The sequence below is a fragment of the Dipodomys ordii genome, unplaced genomic scaffold (genome assembly GCF_000151885.1).
Source record: "Dipodomys ordii isolate 6190 unplaced genomic scaffold, Dord_2.0 Scaffold155, whole genome shotgun sequence".
NCBI lineage: Eukaryota > Metazoa > Chordata > Mammalia > Rodentia > Heteromyidae > Dipodomys > Dipodomys ordii.
The window spans coordinates 574,495-588,810 of record NW_012267371.1 but is presented as its reverse complement, the minus strand read 5'-3'; the positions used below and the strand labels follow the sequence as shown (position 1 = coordinate 588,810).

The window sequence follows — 14,316 nt, the reverse complement described above, 5'->3', positions numbered from 1 at the left end:
TTTTCTTTTTGCTTATGTGGTGCTGAGGAATCGAACCCAGGGCCTCATGCATGCAAGGCAAGCGCTCTACCACTGAGCTACCTTCCCAGCCCCAGTTTTGAGATCTTTTATTGCCTTGGCTGGCCTTGAATTTTAGAAATCCTCTTGCCTTTACCTCCTGAGTAGCTGGTGTTACAGTTGTACACCATCATGCCTTTCTGCAATACACCATCTTGGAGAGCATCAAGGACATAATCTTAAAAGTGATCCATCATTTAAGAATTAGGTACACATTTGTTCAGTGGGCATTTATTAAGCTCCTACAGTGTGGCAGGCAGAGGCTTAGGCCCTGGAAATGAAATGATGAGGAACATGTTGAATCTTGAAAGTGCCCATAATTCAAATAATATTGGGTGGGGGTGGGAAAGAAATGTTGAGGGGGAGGAAAAGCTAGAGTGTGTTCCTGTGGGCCATATAGCCTGAGGGTGAAACAAGACCTGAGTGCATAGGCAGACCCACTGGAAGAGAACCATTGGGCCCACAGCTGTTGGGAAAGGGAAGTTTGATCCCAGTGGGCTTCTGGAGGACAGGAAGGTGGCACAGAGCTAGGGAAGAGACTAGGAGCAGGTGTGGCAGGGACATCATGGAGGGTCCTTAGGAGAGATGACTAGTCTGCCCAGAGACTCAAAGGTAGACAGTGAATATGTTTGAGCCAGTAGGGAGCAGCAGGGAGAAACAGCTGGGAGGTAAGAGGCTGAGACCTGTTAACTGGGTGGGGGTAAAGGGCAGAGGACACATTTTTAACTGACGCCTTAACAGAAGATAGAATGCAGAAATTTAGAAAGAAATGGAGCCAGTTAAGCCATCACCTTAGCCCATTTGTATTTCTGAGTCTGTACAAAAAGTCACATAAAAGTTGTGACTTGCCTTCTTATTCCCTAAAGAAGCATAGATGTAATTTGGATTTGGGATTCACTCAAATATGGTTGCAACCATATTGATAAGACATTATGTTCCCAGGCACACCCAACCTACTTGCTGAGAAATTTCTTCCTATTGCAACCTGTCTTGGCCACAGGTCTGTTAAAAGCAGGCTGGGAAAGGGAAAGATATGCAGAAGCTGACCCAGGGGAAAAGGAAAGAGGAAGGTCAGATGTAGTGTCTTATACTTAAAGTAGAAAATCACAAGCACAAGACTAGGCAGGGCAGATGTGGTTAGATAGCAGTAGGCATAAAAGTGATTGACAGTATTCTGCTGTTGGTGAGAACATATGAATCTGTAGGGCGTGGTAACTTCTGGAGACAAGCATGGGAACCAGGAAGGAGAGCACCAGGAAGAGATTTCTTTCAGACCCTTCTATAGTCATCTGACCACTCTGGGGGCTCTGAATTACTGTCAAGGATTCACAGGGGTTTATTCAGTGATAGGAACCAGCACAGTAATGATAGAGTACCAGAAGTCTAGCTACATTGAGTGGTTGGTGGGCTTGGAGAGCAGTCTTTGGGAAAGATATGACAGCTACCTGCAAATATTAGAAGGGTCTCCATAAGAAGGGTGGAGGAAGAGGAGGAAGGGGATGGTGATGATATAATGATGATGATGAGGAGGAGGAGGAGGAAGAGGAGGCTGATCTCAGTGGATGACCCACATGGGCAGGTGGGAACTCCAGCAGATTTGGCTTCATGTAAGGTGCACCTTTCCATTGATCTTGAGATGGAAGAGGCTACATGGGGAGTTATAAAGTTAACTATTTGGCAGGAGGTGGAAGGAGAAGGTGGAAGATGGTGGGGATATGTGTATGGTGGCATTTCACATCTTATTGCCCTAAGATTTCATGTGGTAGAGGCTGAGAGGGGGATTAAAGGGATTTTTCTTTCTATATTCAATGGGAAAAATAAGACCAGATACTATGGAAGGAGGAAGTCATGGAGAGAGAGAGGGCAAGGGCCTAGTTAGGATTATACAAATGAACCCCAGTTTTCTAGCACTGTCAGACTGATTACAATCTGTGGATCAATTTCTAGCACTGCGGATTGGGAACAGATATGGATAGTTGACTCCTGGGATGGTGCTTGTGTTGCTCTAAGATACTCTGACTTCAGATGCTAGTGGCTCACTCCTGTAATCCTGGCTACTCAGGAAGCTGACATCTGAGGATCACAGTTCGAAGCCAGCCTGGGCAGAAAAGTCCATAAAACTCTTATCTCCAGTAAACTACTCAGAAAAAGTGGCACTGTGGCTCAAGTGGTAGAGCACTAGCCTTAAACAAAAGAAACTCAGAGACAGTTACCAGGCCCTGAGTTCAAGCCCCAGGACCATCAAACAAACAAGCAAACAACAACTACATAAACTAAAACAAAAAGGGACTCTGACTTGGCTCTGGCCCTGCAAGAGTAGGGCCACCCAGACGTCAAGATTAACCATTTCCATCCTTTCCCTAGGCAGGAATCAGGATCATCATAGTCTTTTCAGAAGACTATATCATCTCATTCAGAGGGGATGGGAAGTGTGTGTGTGTGTGTGTGTGTGTGTGTGTGTATGAGAGAGAGAGATAGAGAGAGAGAGAGAAAGAGAGAAAGACAGACATACAGAGAAAGAGACAGAGATAGAGTGATAGAATGAGAGAGTGAGATGGATACAAATCCTGGGAATATTAAAAGAGAGATGACCCAGGTGGGAAAATGGAAAATAAAGGCAGGAGGAGAGGAGTCAGTCCAGAAAGGGCTCTTAAAGTCTAGATCAAAAGTCTTGGTTTAATATTCTGGGCAAAATGGAGTTCTCTAGCAGAAGAGAGCTCTCTAGGGACCTATGCCATGGGAACTGGCACTGAAAAATGCTAGAAGAAATTTCCTGATAGGGACAGAAAACACTTTCATCAGGAACAGATACCACTCACTTCCAGTTTGCCCTCAATAAAAACAGTAAGCAGCTCTATAATCCAGGTACAAAAATATTCCTCATAGATTAATCTCATTTTTCACTGTCACTGCTATAGGTCTGGGGAGACCACATGTGGGAGCTGTGTGCTTTTTTTCTGGGACAATGGAACAATGGAACAACCCCCCTTCCCACCACCACACACACTCATCCAGTCTTGACAGGGAGAGTAAAACTAGCCCATTCATTCATCCAATTGGGGACAGGTACCAGTGGGAAGGAGCCCAGATTTTGGGGCAGTGAAATCCCAGGGGAATTATGCCAGCTGCTCCTCCCTCTGAAAGGTGGTGGCAAGGGCGGGTCACACTGGAAATCTAAATTTAAATCCACCAGCTTCTCAGCTGCAGAGATTTTTATCTCAGGATGTAATGAAATGGAGGAGATTCATTGGCTCAAGAAAGTTCTCACTCAGTCTGACCTTAGATAAGATGTGCATTTCTGGGCTGGGAAAATTCCTTGTCTAAAGTAGAGTCTTGAGAATAAGGCCTCACCCTCAATTGGCCCAGCCTTTTGGCCCAGATTGTCTTCAACTTAAAAAGCCAGGTGCTCCAATAGTCCCTCTTCAAGTTCTGCGTAACTCCCACAGTTTTGTTGGACTTGCTGCCCTGGTTTTATCAGCTTTCCAATTGGTTCAGGAACATGGATGGATGTCTTCGAGTGGATCAAAGCTCTGTCATAGGGCTGGGCTGAAAATTTGGAATTGGTGGGAGATGCTCCAATGTGCAAATCATTTCTGAATGTCTCCTTCCCAAGCTTGGCAGGGCTTCTTGAGAAGGGAGCGGATGGGGGACTGTGGGTGTGCTGCTGGACTTCCATGCCGACCTCCGTGGGCTCAGCCTACCCTGAAGTACAGACATTCCATAGTGCCAGCCAGGGCTTCTTCCAGCTCCTTTACCTCCCTCCTGGATGGTGCACCCCGAGCTTCCCTACAACAGATTTACAGGCTTTACAGGTCCCAGAGCTTTCTCTTACAAGATCTCATTTCATGAATGTCAACTTAGCCTGTCCACTGTTTTCAGTGAGACAGAGGCTTGTTCTGAAGTTTTCTCTGATTATGATCCCAAGTTTTAGGTCTTTCCAATTGCCAGGGTAAGAGTGGATCCTTCCTCCACTGTTGATTACGACACCCTGTGGTTTCCTTGGAAAGTATAGTCCCTATTTTACAATGGAGAAAACTTAGAGAAAATCATGACCTGCCTGGAGTCACCCAGCTAGAAATGAGCACTGGGGAGAGAACACAGACTAAGACAAGCTGTGTTGCATCTCTCCTGCATCTTTGGCTTTCTCTCCCCTGGCCTCTGCTCTGCTCCTATGTGGCTGGTTCCTGGGTGAGCCCTCCTTTCTGTCTGTCTTCAATGGGGCTGCCCCTCACTCCCCACTTTTCTTTCCTGCATAAAAAGTCTTGGCCCCTCCTCTGCTGCCTGACAGCTTTCAACATCTCACCCCGCCTCCCCATTGTCTGTGACTCCCCTGCACTCCTCCCAGGCTTAGGCTTTCCCCACTCCCCTGAAATTCTCTTCTCCCACGTCCCTTCCCTGGTAGAGCCCCGCAGGGCTAGGTGGCTTGTCATTGCATGTTTCTCTTTAATTCTTTTCTCAGTCCCATCCCTCAAAAAACTCTCAAAACATCACCACGCCTGCCTCTGCCTATGCCCCACAGCTTGCCTGTGCAACCTCTCTGCCATCGGCTCTGGGGTGTGTGTGAGTCCTTGGGCAGGTGTTCTGGCAGTCTTGTCAGCCAGTACTGCTGGCCATACCCCACAAATGCTGGGGACCATAGATGTGTGGGACTAGTATGGCTTCCCAAAGACTTACTAAGCAATTGGGGAGGGTCATCAGCAAACACACATGCTCATACGGATGCATACTCATACACACACATTCCTATATGCATGTGCAAATGGCCAACTGATACATCAATGTGTACTTGGGCAAACGGCAACAGAGAATAGGAAAAGAAACCAATACAGCAGTGAGTGGAAGAAAAAGAAGAAGAGAGAAAGGTATTGGTTGTCAAGAGAGTCAAGGGACAGAAAATTAGATTTGGGACCAAATGCTGAAGATTTGAGATTGAGGGGATTCCAGAACTCCACTATGGGAAGAGCCAGTTGTTGCCTTAAAGTGAAAATGAGCTGGGAAAAGAGAGGAAAAGGGAAGTAAGAAAATGATGATCAGCAAAGTGTGGGAGGAAGGGTCATGGTGTGAAGCTGATGACGGGTGAGCCAAAAAGGTGTAGGTGATACTGGTGATAAGGCAGGCCAAGGCCATGAGGTGTGAACTCAGGGCTGGAGAAGCCTGGCTTGTCAGTTACCAGCTGGGTGATCTTGTATACAGAGTTTCACCTCCATGAACCTATGTTATCTTTTCTTTAAATGGTGACATTAACAGCCCGATAACTTTTCATATCATTTAAATGAGATATAGTACTTGCAGAAGTCAGTACCGCTTTCCCTTTTCACTTCTGTCTTTATTTTGTAAACGTGAGTATATAAATAAACCAGCAGTGGAGGTGTGTGTGTGTGTGTGTGTGTGTGTGTGTGTTAAATATCTCCACATACCTACTATGTTCCTGGGGGCATTGCAGGAAATGAATGAGCCCCATTGTAGTTCCTCCCTGGCTGGGTGGCACTGAAAGCCAGCCCTGGAAAGAGAAAAGGATTTGGATTCAAAAGTTGGAGGATTCCCAGGACTTGATTGTACATCTGGGACAAATATCTGTTTCTTGGAGCTGACATTCTATCTTTGCTTGGCAGGCTGGTGTGTCCTTAATGCTCCATGGATGGAAAATATTCAGTGAGTTTTTTGATACTAATTTATAGGGTCCTCCACTTGTCTGTCTTTGTATCTCTTCTCCAGTTTCAGGAAACAATCCATAAAAACCCCAGGCTCTAATCCCAGATGTGTATACTCCTAGCTGGAGAGTCTAGAGCTTCCCATAGTGTCTGCGAGCCTCCACTTTGTATAATGGGTTTACGTCTCTAGTTCTCAGCATGTGAAGATTGTGTGTGTGTGTGTGTGTGTGTGTGTGTGTGTGTGCAAGTGTGCGCATTCTGTGGGGAGAGATGTGCAGATGTAAATGGATGATGATTTTTTTCTAGATCCTGTGCTTCTCCCTTCCCATAGTAGCCCTTAGAAAATGTCTGCAGCTTTGTAAGTTGTCTACTAATTGCTTACCTATTGTCCCTTTTTCTTTCTGTCAGTCCTAGTGTAGAAGCGGGAATCATTGTAGAGACTGGTGGTTGGTAGGGATACACATGCACACAAGCTGCACACTTGTATGTGCACCCCTCCAAAATGCTAGAAGGAATCGATTGTGCAGAGTGATATGTCTCATAGGGAGTATGCTGAACTGAAAGAATTTTGATTGCCTGTCAGAAGATAATTAGGTAACACTCATTACCATGCCAGGACTATCCCAGTCCCCATTGTTCCCAAGTCCCAGATTACTCATTCCCTCAAGAGATAGTTGCTTTAGCAGTCTAAGGATGTCAATGCTAGAATGGAGTCCCAGTTCTATGGAGACAGGAGGGAACAGGGGGAGCAATGGAGAGGCAAGGGGGCATTTTCTGGAGGAGGGTAGGGTGAATGTGTGGGAAGAGAGGGATGAGGGTTAAGGGTGAGGATGGAGGAGGGGAGACTGACAGGGAACTACCTTGGAAGGGGACCAGATGGTCTTCACAGATCCTCTGTCTCCAGCAGGCCCCTTTCTCTTGTGTTGTTCAGTGAGGACTCTCCCTGTTATGCAAAGCCCCTCCCAGAGTCCCTTGGAACCTGCTGATGTTAGAGTAGGCTTTTCCCCATGGAGTCTTCCACTCTGTCTTTATATGTAAGTGTGGGGCGCATGACAGGCTTCGAAGAAATCCCTGAATGGAAGTCTGTGTGTGGTTCAGGTCTTGCCAGATCTCAGGGTGACTACTGTCTGTTAATACTGATCAAATACTGCGCTTCAGCAAGCCTCTTGGTGTGTCTGGGCTGGCTGCAATGCATGCTGGGTACTCCTGTATCTGCCTGGAAGCAAAGTCTCGTGAACGCCACATCACCAAAATCTGTTTTTCAGAGTAATGGAAGGAGCATTTCCCAAGGATGTTCAGGTGCCAGGAGCCAAGGGCTCAATGACATAGTCTTCCTGCCTTCAGACCACTCTGCAGTGGGCCAGCCTCCCATGCTGTCTGGCTTTATTACATCAGGTAGAGAAAGTGAATTCAACTGAGGGGCTGTCATATCCCACAAGGGCTAGGCTCTTGTGCACTGTATATAGTTAGAAATCCTCAGTCTAAATCCCAGATGTGCCACTTACCAACTGTGTATATAGACTTGGGTAGGATCTTCAACCCCCATGCCTCAGTTCCCTCATTTTAAAATTGGATAGAATAATGTCAATCCCAAAGTGTTTGTGAAAATTGAGTTTATATATATATATATATATATATATATATAAAATATGTGGAACAGAGGCTGCTCATGGTCAGTTTTTGATACATGGTAGCTATTGTCACTGTCATCATCATCATCATCACCGTCATCATTACCATTATCATCATCATCACCATCATTGTCATCATCATCATCAACATGATGTGCAGAAACAGCATAAAGTCAGATCAGGCTTTTCAAACTCTCATTATCTTCCCTTCAAAAATATGCATTTATCTCTCCTAAGGCCAAATCTTACCTCCTCTACTTTGATTTACAAGATGTTTCAAATATCAACTCATCTCACTGCTCCACAGGCTTTTTCAACTGGAACTCACATGGTACCTGTTTTCTGTTGCTGTTGTCTCTGTTATGCAGTATATATCCACTGCATCTCTGAAAAAAAGAAACAACTGGAAAATTTAGACAATAAGGTATAATCCAGGCACTAGTGGCTCATGCCTGTAATTGCAGCTACTCAGGAGGCTGAGATCTGAAGATCATGCTTCGAAGCCATTTTGGGCAGAAAAGTCTGTGAGATTCTTATCTCCAATTAGCCATCAGAAACCTAGAAATGGTGCTGTGGCTCAAGTGGTAGAGCACCAGACCTGAGAGGAAAAAGCTAAGAAACAGAACAAAAGCTAAGAAACAGAACCCTGACCCTGAGTTCAAGCCCCAATACTGGTGTGCATGTGTGTGCATGAGCGCGTGCACACATAGGGAACAGGTCTTTTTCTTCAGGTGGTTGCAAAGCACCTATCCATTTATCCTGTTGGATGATAGATTCTCTTCTTTTAGTCGATCAATGCACCACATTAATAAGAACTTATATGCCTGTATGTATTCTTTAATTAAAAAAACTTCTATTTTTGACTTTTGGAAGCCTCCACTCTTTGTAACTTGATGATTTTGGAGGGCACATCTAGGAAATGGGCCAGAGAGTTCCTTCAACCTGGGGAATTACACTGCTGCTCACAATGAGATAGTGTGTGTGTGTGTGTGTGTGTGTGTGTGTGTGTGTGTGTGTGTTTTACAGCTCCTGAAGGCAAGGCAAGCATGGAGACTTGTATGCCCTTTTGTCCAGGGTTATGAAATCCTCCCAGCAACACAAGGAGCAGATGTGGGGTCCTAGTTTCCCAAAGTCACAAGCACTCTAAGAGAGATCCCGTCTGATAAAATGATTACCACACGAACCAATCTTGCCGGCACAGCAATTTTGAGAAAACATCCTAAGAGCTAGGTGTGTAGTGTTTATCGTATTGTTGAGGCTCGTAAAAATCTTGTATGGCTGCAGGCAAGCCAAGCCCTTCTGAGGCACTGCATCTCCGCTGACTCTGGAGACCAAGCCCAACTTCTTCCCTGTATATATAAGGGGACATCTCTGGGCTCAGGGCAGAGGAGTACTTAGCTCTTTCCCTCTCTCTTCTTTGCTTCTACTTCTCTCGAAGGCAACATGAGTCGACAGTGTAGTTCCAGGTCGATGTGTGGGGGTAGCCGGGGCTTTAGCTCCGGCTCTGCCGGTGTGGTCAGCTTCCACCGCAGGTCCACCAGCAGCTCTGTGCGCCGCAGCGGTGGAGGAGGAGGTGGTGGAGGCGGTGGTGGGCGATTCTCAGGAGGATTCTGTGGAAGATATAGTGGTGGTGGTGGTTTTTCAAGCAAGAGCGTTACTGACCTTGGTGGTGGCCGGAGCATCTCCTCCTGTGTGGCTGGAGGAGGTGGACGGAGTGGTTTTGGTGGTGGCTTTGGTGGTTTTGGTGGTGGCAGTAGCTTTGGCGGTGGTTTCGGCAGTGGTGGTTTTGGTGGTGGTAGTTTTGGCGGTGGTAGTTTTGGCAGTGGGGGTGGTTTTGGTGGGGGTGGTTTTGGGGGTGGTGGGTTTGGAGGTGGTGGATATGGCGGTGGTTTTGGGCCTGTCTGCCCCCCTGGTGGCATACAGGAAGTCACCATCAACCAGAGCCTCCTTCAACCCCTCAATGTGGAGGTTGACCCTGAGATCCAAAAAGTAAAGTCTCAAGAAAGAGAGCAGATCAAGACACTCAACAACCAGTTTGCTTCTTTCATCGACAAGGTGAGACTCTCTGTTCAGTGCTCTAGCAGGGCTGTTCCTAGATCCTTTGAGATTGGAGCAGCCAAGACATGAGTAGGCTTAACGTTATATTTTTGTTTGGAGATTTGTGAAATGATATTTTGTGAATAGACTTCCAGGACCTATGTTAAAACTATGCTAATAACTATATTCTTTCTTGGACAAAGGAGTATGTGGATGACCTAAATATGAATCAAACTGACATTTACTCTTTGGTGGTTTTTTTTTTTTTGTCAGTTGTGGGGCTTGAACTCAGGGTCTGGGCTCTGTCCCTGATCTCTTTTGCTAAAGGATAGCTCTCTACCACTTTGGGCCACAGCTTCACTTCCAGTTTTCTGGTGGTTAATTGGTAATAAGAATCTCATGGATTTTCCTTCCCAGGCTGGCATTGAACCATGAGCCTCAGAACTCAGCCTCCTGAGTAGCTAGGATTACAAATGTGAGCCACTACTGCTTGGCCTCTGGTGTTAATGCTTGAGCTCTTGAACTGAATGGGGACCTACTTCTTTTGAATGAAGATAATAGAAATGGGGCTAATGAAACTTTCTAGGGTATATAAATTAGACCCCTGGAAGGATCTTCTTAGCTGATGAAAAGGGAACTGAGAGGCAATGAGAATCCTTGATGGCAGAAAGGATGGGATGAGTCAGTGCTGAACATCTTTTGCTCTCAAAATGGAGCTCCACCCTCTGAGAATTGCACATTGGTACTGCATCAAGGAGAGATTTTTGACATTCATATTTTGAAGAATCTGTTCTGAGAAAAACAAAACAAAACAAAACGTGTGGACCAGCTTTTGTTTTTCTGCTTAATCATCAATCATGTTAACCCAAGGTTATTTACCATAAATTTCAAATTCATATTTACCATAAATTTCAAACCATACTTTTGAACCCTGTGCATACTCAGGGAATGCAAACTAATTCTTAAGGCTGACTACCTAAAAACATTGGAAGGCAGAGTTCTTAAATATCTTACATCCGTTTAAAACTATAGTCACAATCATTTGACATGTGCCTTGCTATTGGTTTTAGGTAGCTACTTCCTTCCAATGCTTCTCTGAGTTAAGAAGTGAGTAGGGTTTTGTAGTTAAGATGATGACTTGGTAATTGCCTTCTGATTTCTGTTTGTTATAGACAGGGATAGAAACTAAAGTTCTTATTTGAATAAGGCATTGGCTATGCTCATGGGCCATGGTAGCCCAACTCTGCACTAGAGTAATGGGTCTTGTGTTTTAGGTGAGGTTCCTAGAGCAGCAGAATCAGGTGCTGCAAACAAAATGGGAGCTGCTCCAGCAGGTGGATACCTCCACCAGAACCCACAGTTTAGAGCCTTACTTCGAGTCATACATCAGCAATCTCAGAAAGAAATTGGACCAACTGAAGGGTGACCAAAATCGGATGGACTCAGAACTGAAGAACATGCAAGATATGGTAGAGGATTACCGGAACAAGTAAGGAGCCCTGCCTGGGCACTTGTTAATTCTTGCTCTAAACCTATTCTCAGAAAATAATAAGCTAAGAATATGAAGTAGGAGGCAACTGTGTTTTTCCTTAAGCTTAGAGGTCAACCAATTGGGCATTTTCAGAATGTTTCATCTTCTCAGCAGGTGGAAATAGTTTAATGTTTTGTTGCTCAGAAGACAGAGGTGGACAAGATGTGCCAACTTGAACTAGAAAGGCAATGCCACCTTTAGTTTAGAATGCTGGGCTTCTGGCCTCATTGTCTTTCAGCCTCCTAACCATTCCACTTTCCTGTAGGTATGAGGATGAGATCAACAAACGGACAAATGCAGAGAATGAATTTGTGACCATCAAGAAGGTGGGTCAATTCTTTAGTGGAAACCCACCTGTAAAATAAATAATAGGAGAGACTCTCCAATGGTAAGCAAAACGAAGCCATATTCTGGAAGTAGATAGTGGGCCTGCTGAGGACCTGAAGTAGAGGTGTTTTCTCACATTACCTTGGCTTTGCACTAATCCAGGCACTCAGACCATCCATATTTCTGTATGGAGGGAGGAAGTTTAGAAGGAGTCAGGCTAGCTCCTGGACTAATACAAAGAGGTGAAACAATTCAGGAACTGATTTATCAGATCTGATCTGATCTACCTGATCAGATAGGTAACAATTCTATTGGAGCTATCTGATTCACAGTATAGATGTGGATTAGACCCCAAACTGTACTTCTACTTGAAAAAAACCCTGCATAGCTAGAAAGAAGGATCCATTCTGGAAAGATTATGGCTTCCTGATGCCTTTTGCTCCTCTAGGATGTGGATTCTGCTTATATGAACAAGGTAGATCTTCAAGCCAAAGTGGACAACTTGCAGCATGAAATTGAGTTCTTAACAACACTCTACCAAGCGGTAAGTCCTTTGGTTTCAACCAATGCTGCCTAAATGGAAAGTCTTGAAGGCTGACCCCATCTTCTAACCCCTTGCTCAGTCTAAGTGGTTTGGTTTTTAGCATTTTTAAAAGCGTTTTTAACATTTGGTTTTTATCAATGTAACAAATGACTGTGTCTTGTAGGAGCTGTCACAGATGCAAACTCACATCAGTGAAACCAATGTGATCCTGTCCATGGACAACAACCGCAGCCTGGACCTGAACAGCATTATTGAAGAAATCAAGGCCCAGTATGAGGACATTGCCCAGAGGAGCAAGGCTGAGGCTGAGCGTGTATACCAGAGCAGAGTGAGTGCCGGAAGGCTTAGCCAGTTGCCCTGATATATGCTGCCCTGTGCTGTATCTCTCTCATATTTGTATGCAAACTGGGTTCTACCCACATGTAATTGACACAAACCACTGTCTTTAGTATGAGGAGCTGCAGATCACTGCTGGGAAACATGGTGACAGCGTGAAGAACTCAAAGATGGAGATTTCTGAGCTGAATCGGGTAATCCAGAGACTTAGATCTGAAATCGACAGTGTCAAGAAGCAGGTACTTGCTTTTAGTTTTCTTTAATTGCATGGAATGGGGGTGACTGTGACTTTCAGGTGGCAGGGAGTCATAATCCATACACCTTCATTATCCTCATATCTCTTGGTGGCTAGGATTAGTTTCCAGAAATTAGCTACCACGTGGAATTCTGTTAAGGGAAATCTGTGAAAGTGACCTAGTTAGGGAACAGAGTGATAGAATGAATGATCTAACCCATGATCTAAAGCAGACTTAGAAACTGAAGAGCATGTAGGCTGGTAAGTTTCAGGGCAGGAGTGTTGACGAAGAGCTAGAGGAGTCTTGGCTTGGGCCAATAGAGGCTACTGTCTATCACCCCTTATGTCTTTTTAAAGGATGTCCATGTAGTGATATACTATTCAGAGATGACAGAGTCCAGTGATTCTGTGGAGCTTAGTCTATTCCCCCCTACCCCTGAGATGAAGGGATTACATTTGCAATGGGAAGGCCAAGGTGGGACTAGGCAATTTACTGGGATCTCTTTTCTCAGATCTCCAACCTCCAGCAGTCCATCAGTGATGCTGAACAGCGTGGTGAGAGTGCCCTGAAAGATGCCCAGAACAAACTGAATGAGCTGGAAGATGCCCTGACACAGGCCAAGGAGGACTTGGCTCGGCTGCTGCGTGACTACCAAGATCTGATGAATACTAAGCTGGCCCTGGATATGGAGATAGCTACTTACAGAACTCTCCTGGAAGGAGAGGAGATCAGGTGAGTAAGGGACCCAGCCCCTTAACACTCTTTCTTGGAAGGTTCATTTTCTTGCAAACTGATTGGGGGCAATAACACAGCCACCTGGATGCAGCATGTTCTGGTTTGGGAAAATGGCTAAAGCCAAGGCTTGTCTTCCTGTTGGGAGCCACGCTCCCAAATTTAAGTTTCCATTCCCATTTCAGTTTACTAGTTCATTTCCTATGGTCTCTTTTCCTGATACCAAAATCAATGCCTTTAGATGTGGCTACTCTTAGCTATAAGAAGACTCTTGTCTAATTTATATGGAGATTTATGTTTGTACTCAGTGCTGGCGGGGGGGGGGGAAGACAGAAGCTAAAGGGTGTTCCCCTTCTCTAGTAGGTTTTAGATCAAGGGGATATGAGGCAGCTGGCCTGGAGAGGTTTGTGGTGGCTCTGGGTGGCAGAGAAGAACAAGTTTGTAAAGCAATCATGTCCTAAGGGGGCTGCTTTTTTTTTCTGTCTCTCTCCTGCAGGATGTCTGGAGAATGTACCCCGGATGTGAGTGTGTGTAAGTACAAGCCTATTTCTCAGGGAGTGTGCAGGTTTTGAGGGATGGGAAATGGACATGGAATGGATGCTGATGGATTCTCTCTCCCCTGTGCAGCGGTGAGCACCAGCCACACCAGCATGAGTGGAAGTAGCAGCCGAAGAGGAGGTGGTTATGGAGGCTCAGGAGGCGGCAGCTATGGTGGCTCTGGAGGCGGTGGTAGCAGTGGGGGCTATGGCTCCGGAGGTGGCAGCTACGGCTCTGGCGGTGGCGGCGGCGGTGGCTCTGGAAGCTATGGAGGCTCCGGAGGCAGCGGAGGCCACAGAGGTGGCTCTGGAGGAGGTGGAGGCAGTTCTGGCGGCCGGGGCTCCGGCGGTGGGAGCTCAGGAGGTAGCTATGGCTCCTCCTCCGGAGGCCGGGGATCCAGCTCTGGGGGTGTCAAGAGCTCTGGTGGTTCTAGTGTGAAGTTTGTTTCCACCAGTTATTCCCAGGCAACCAGATAAAGTGGTGTCTTCTCCCCCATTAGCTCTCTCTCTCTTCTCTCTCACTCTCTCCATCACTTGCCAGATAAACTTGGCAAGCCCAGAGTCAACTGCCCCAAGTTAAATGGAGACAAGAGAGCTATAGTTAATGGCATTGGTTCATCCTATTCCCTTCCCATCACTCCCGGCCTTTCTTTTTCTTCTCTGCTTCCCAAAGAAGTTCTCAGATCAGTGGCAATCTC

The 14,316-nt window shown here is 45.8% G+C and overlaps 2 protein-coding genes across 2 annotated transcripts in view; both read left to right on the top strand.

Annotated features, from left to right (window-relative positions):
- Positions 1-588, top strand: part of Krt77 (keratin 77, type II) — a 15,117-nt gene extending 14,529 nt beyond the window's left edge. The window contains exon 10 of the mRNA XM_013032421.1: positions 524-588. Coding sequence (XP_012887875.1) covers positions 524-588 — 65 coding nt within the window. The remainder of the gene's footprint in view (positions 1-523) is intronic.
- Positions 589-8,782: 8,194 nt separating this feature from the next.
- Krt1 (keratin 1, type II) lies at positions 8,783-14,095 on the top strand. The gene is made up of 9 exons (XM_013032459.1): positions 8,783-9,394; positions 10,651-10,865; positions 11,173-11,233; positions 11,683-11,778; positions 11,942-12,106; positions 12,228-12,353; positions 12,862-13,082; positions 13,579-13,613; positions 13,710-14,095. The coding sequence occupies exons 1-9, from the start codon at positions 8,783-8,785 to the stop codon at positions 14,093-14,095; spliced, it is 1,917 nt and encodes a 638-aa protein (XP_012887913.1).
- The last annotated feature ends 221 nt before the right edge of the window (positions 14,096-14,316 follow it).

Coding starts and splice junctions, on each gene's coding strand:
- Krt1 (XM_013032459.1), top strand. CDS start 8,783: ATGAGTCGACAGTGTAGTTCCAGGTCGATGTGTGGGGGTAGCCGGGGC. Junction 10,866..11,172: donor GTAGAGGATTACCGGAACAA/GTAAGGAGCCCT, acceptor ACTTTCCTGTAG/GTATGAGGATGAGATCAACA. Junction 13,083..13,578: donor CTGGAAGGAGAGGAGATCAG/GTGAGTAAGGGA, acceptor TCTCTCCTGCAG/GATGTCTGGAGAATGTACCC.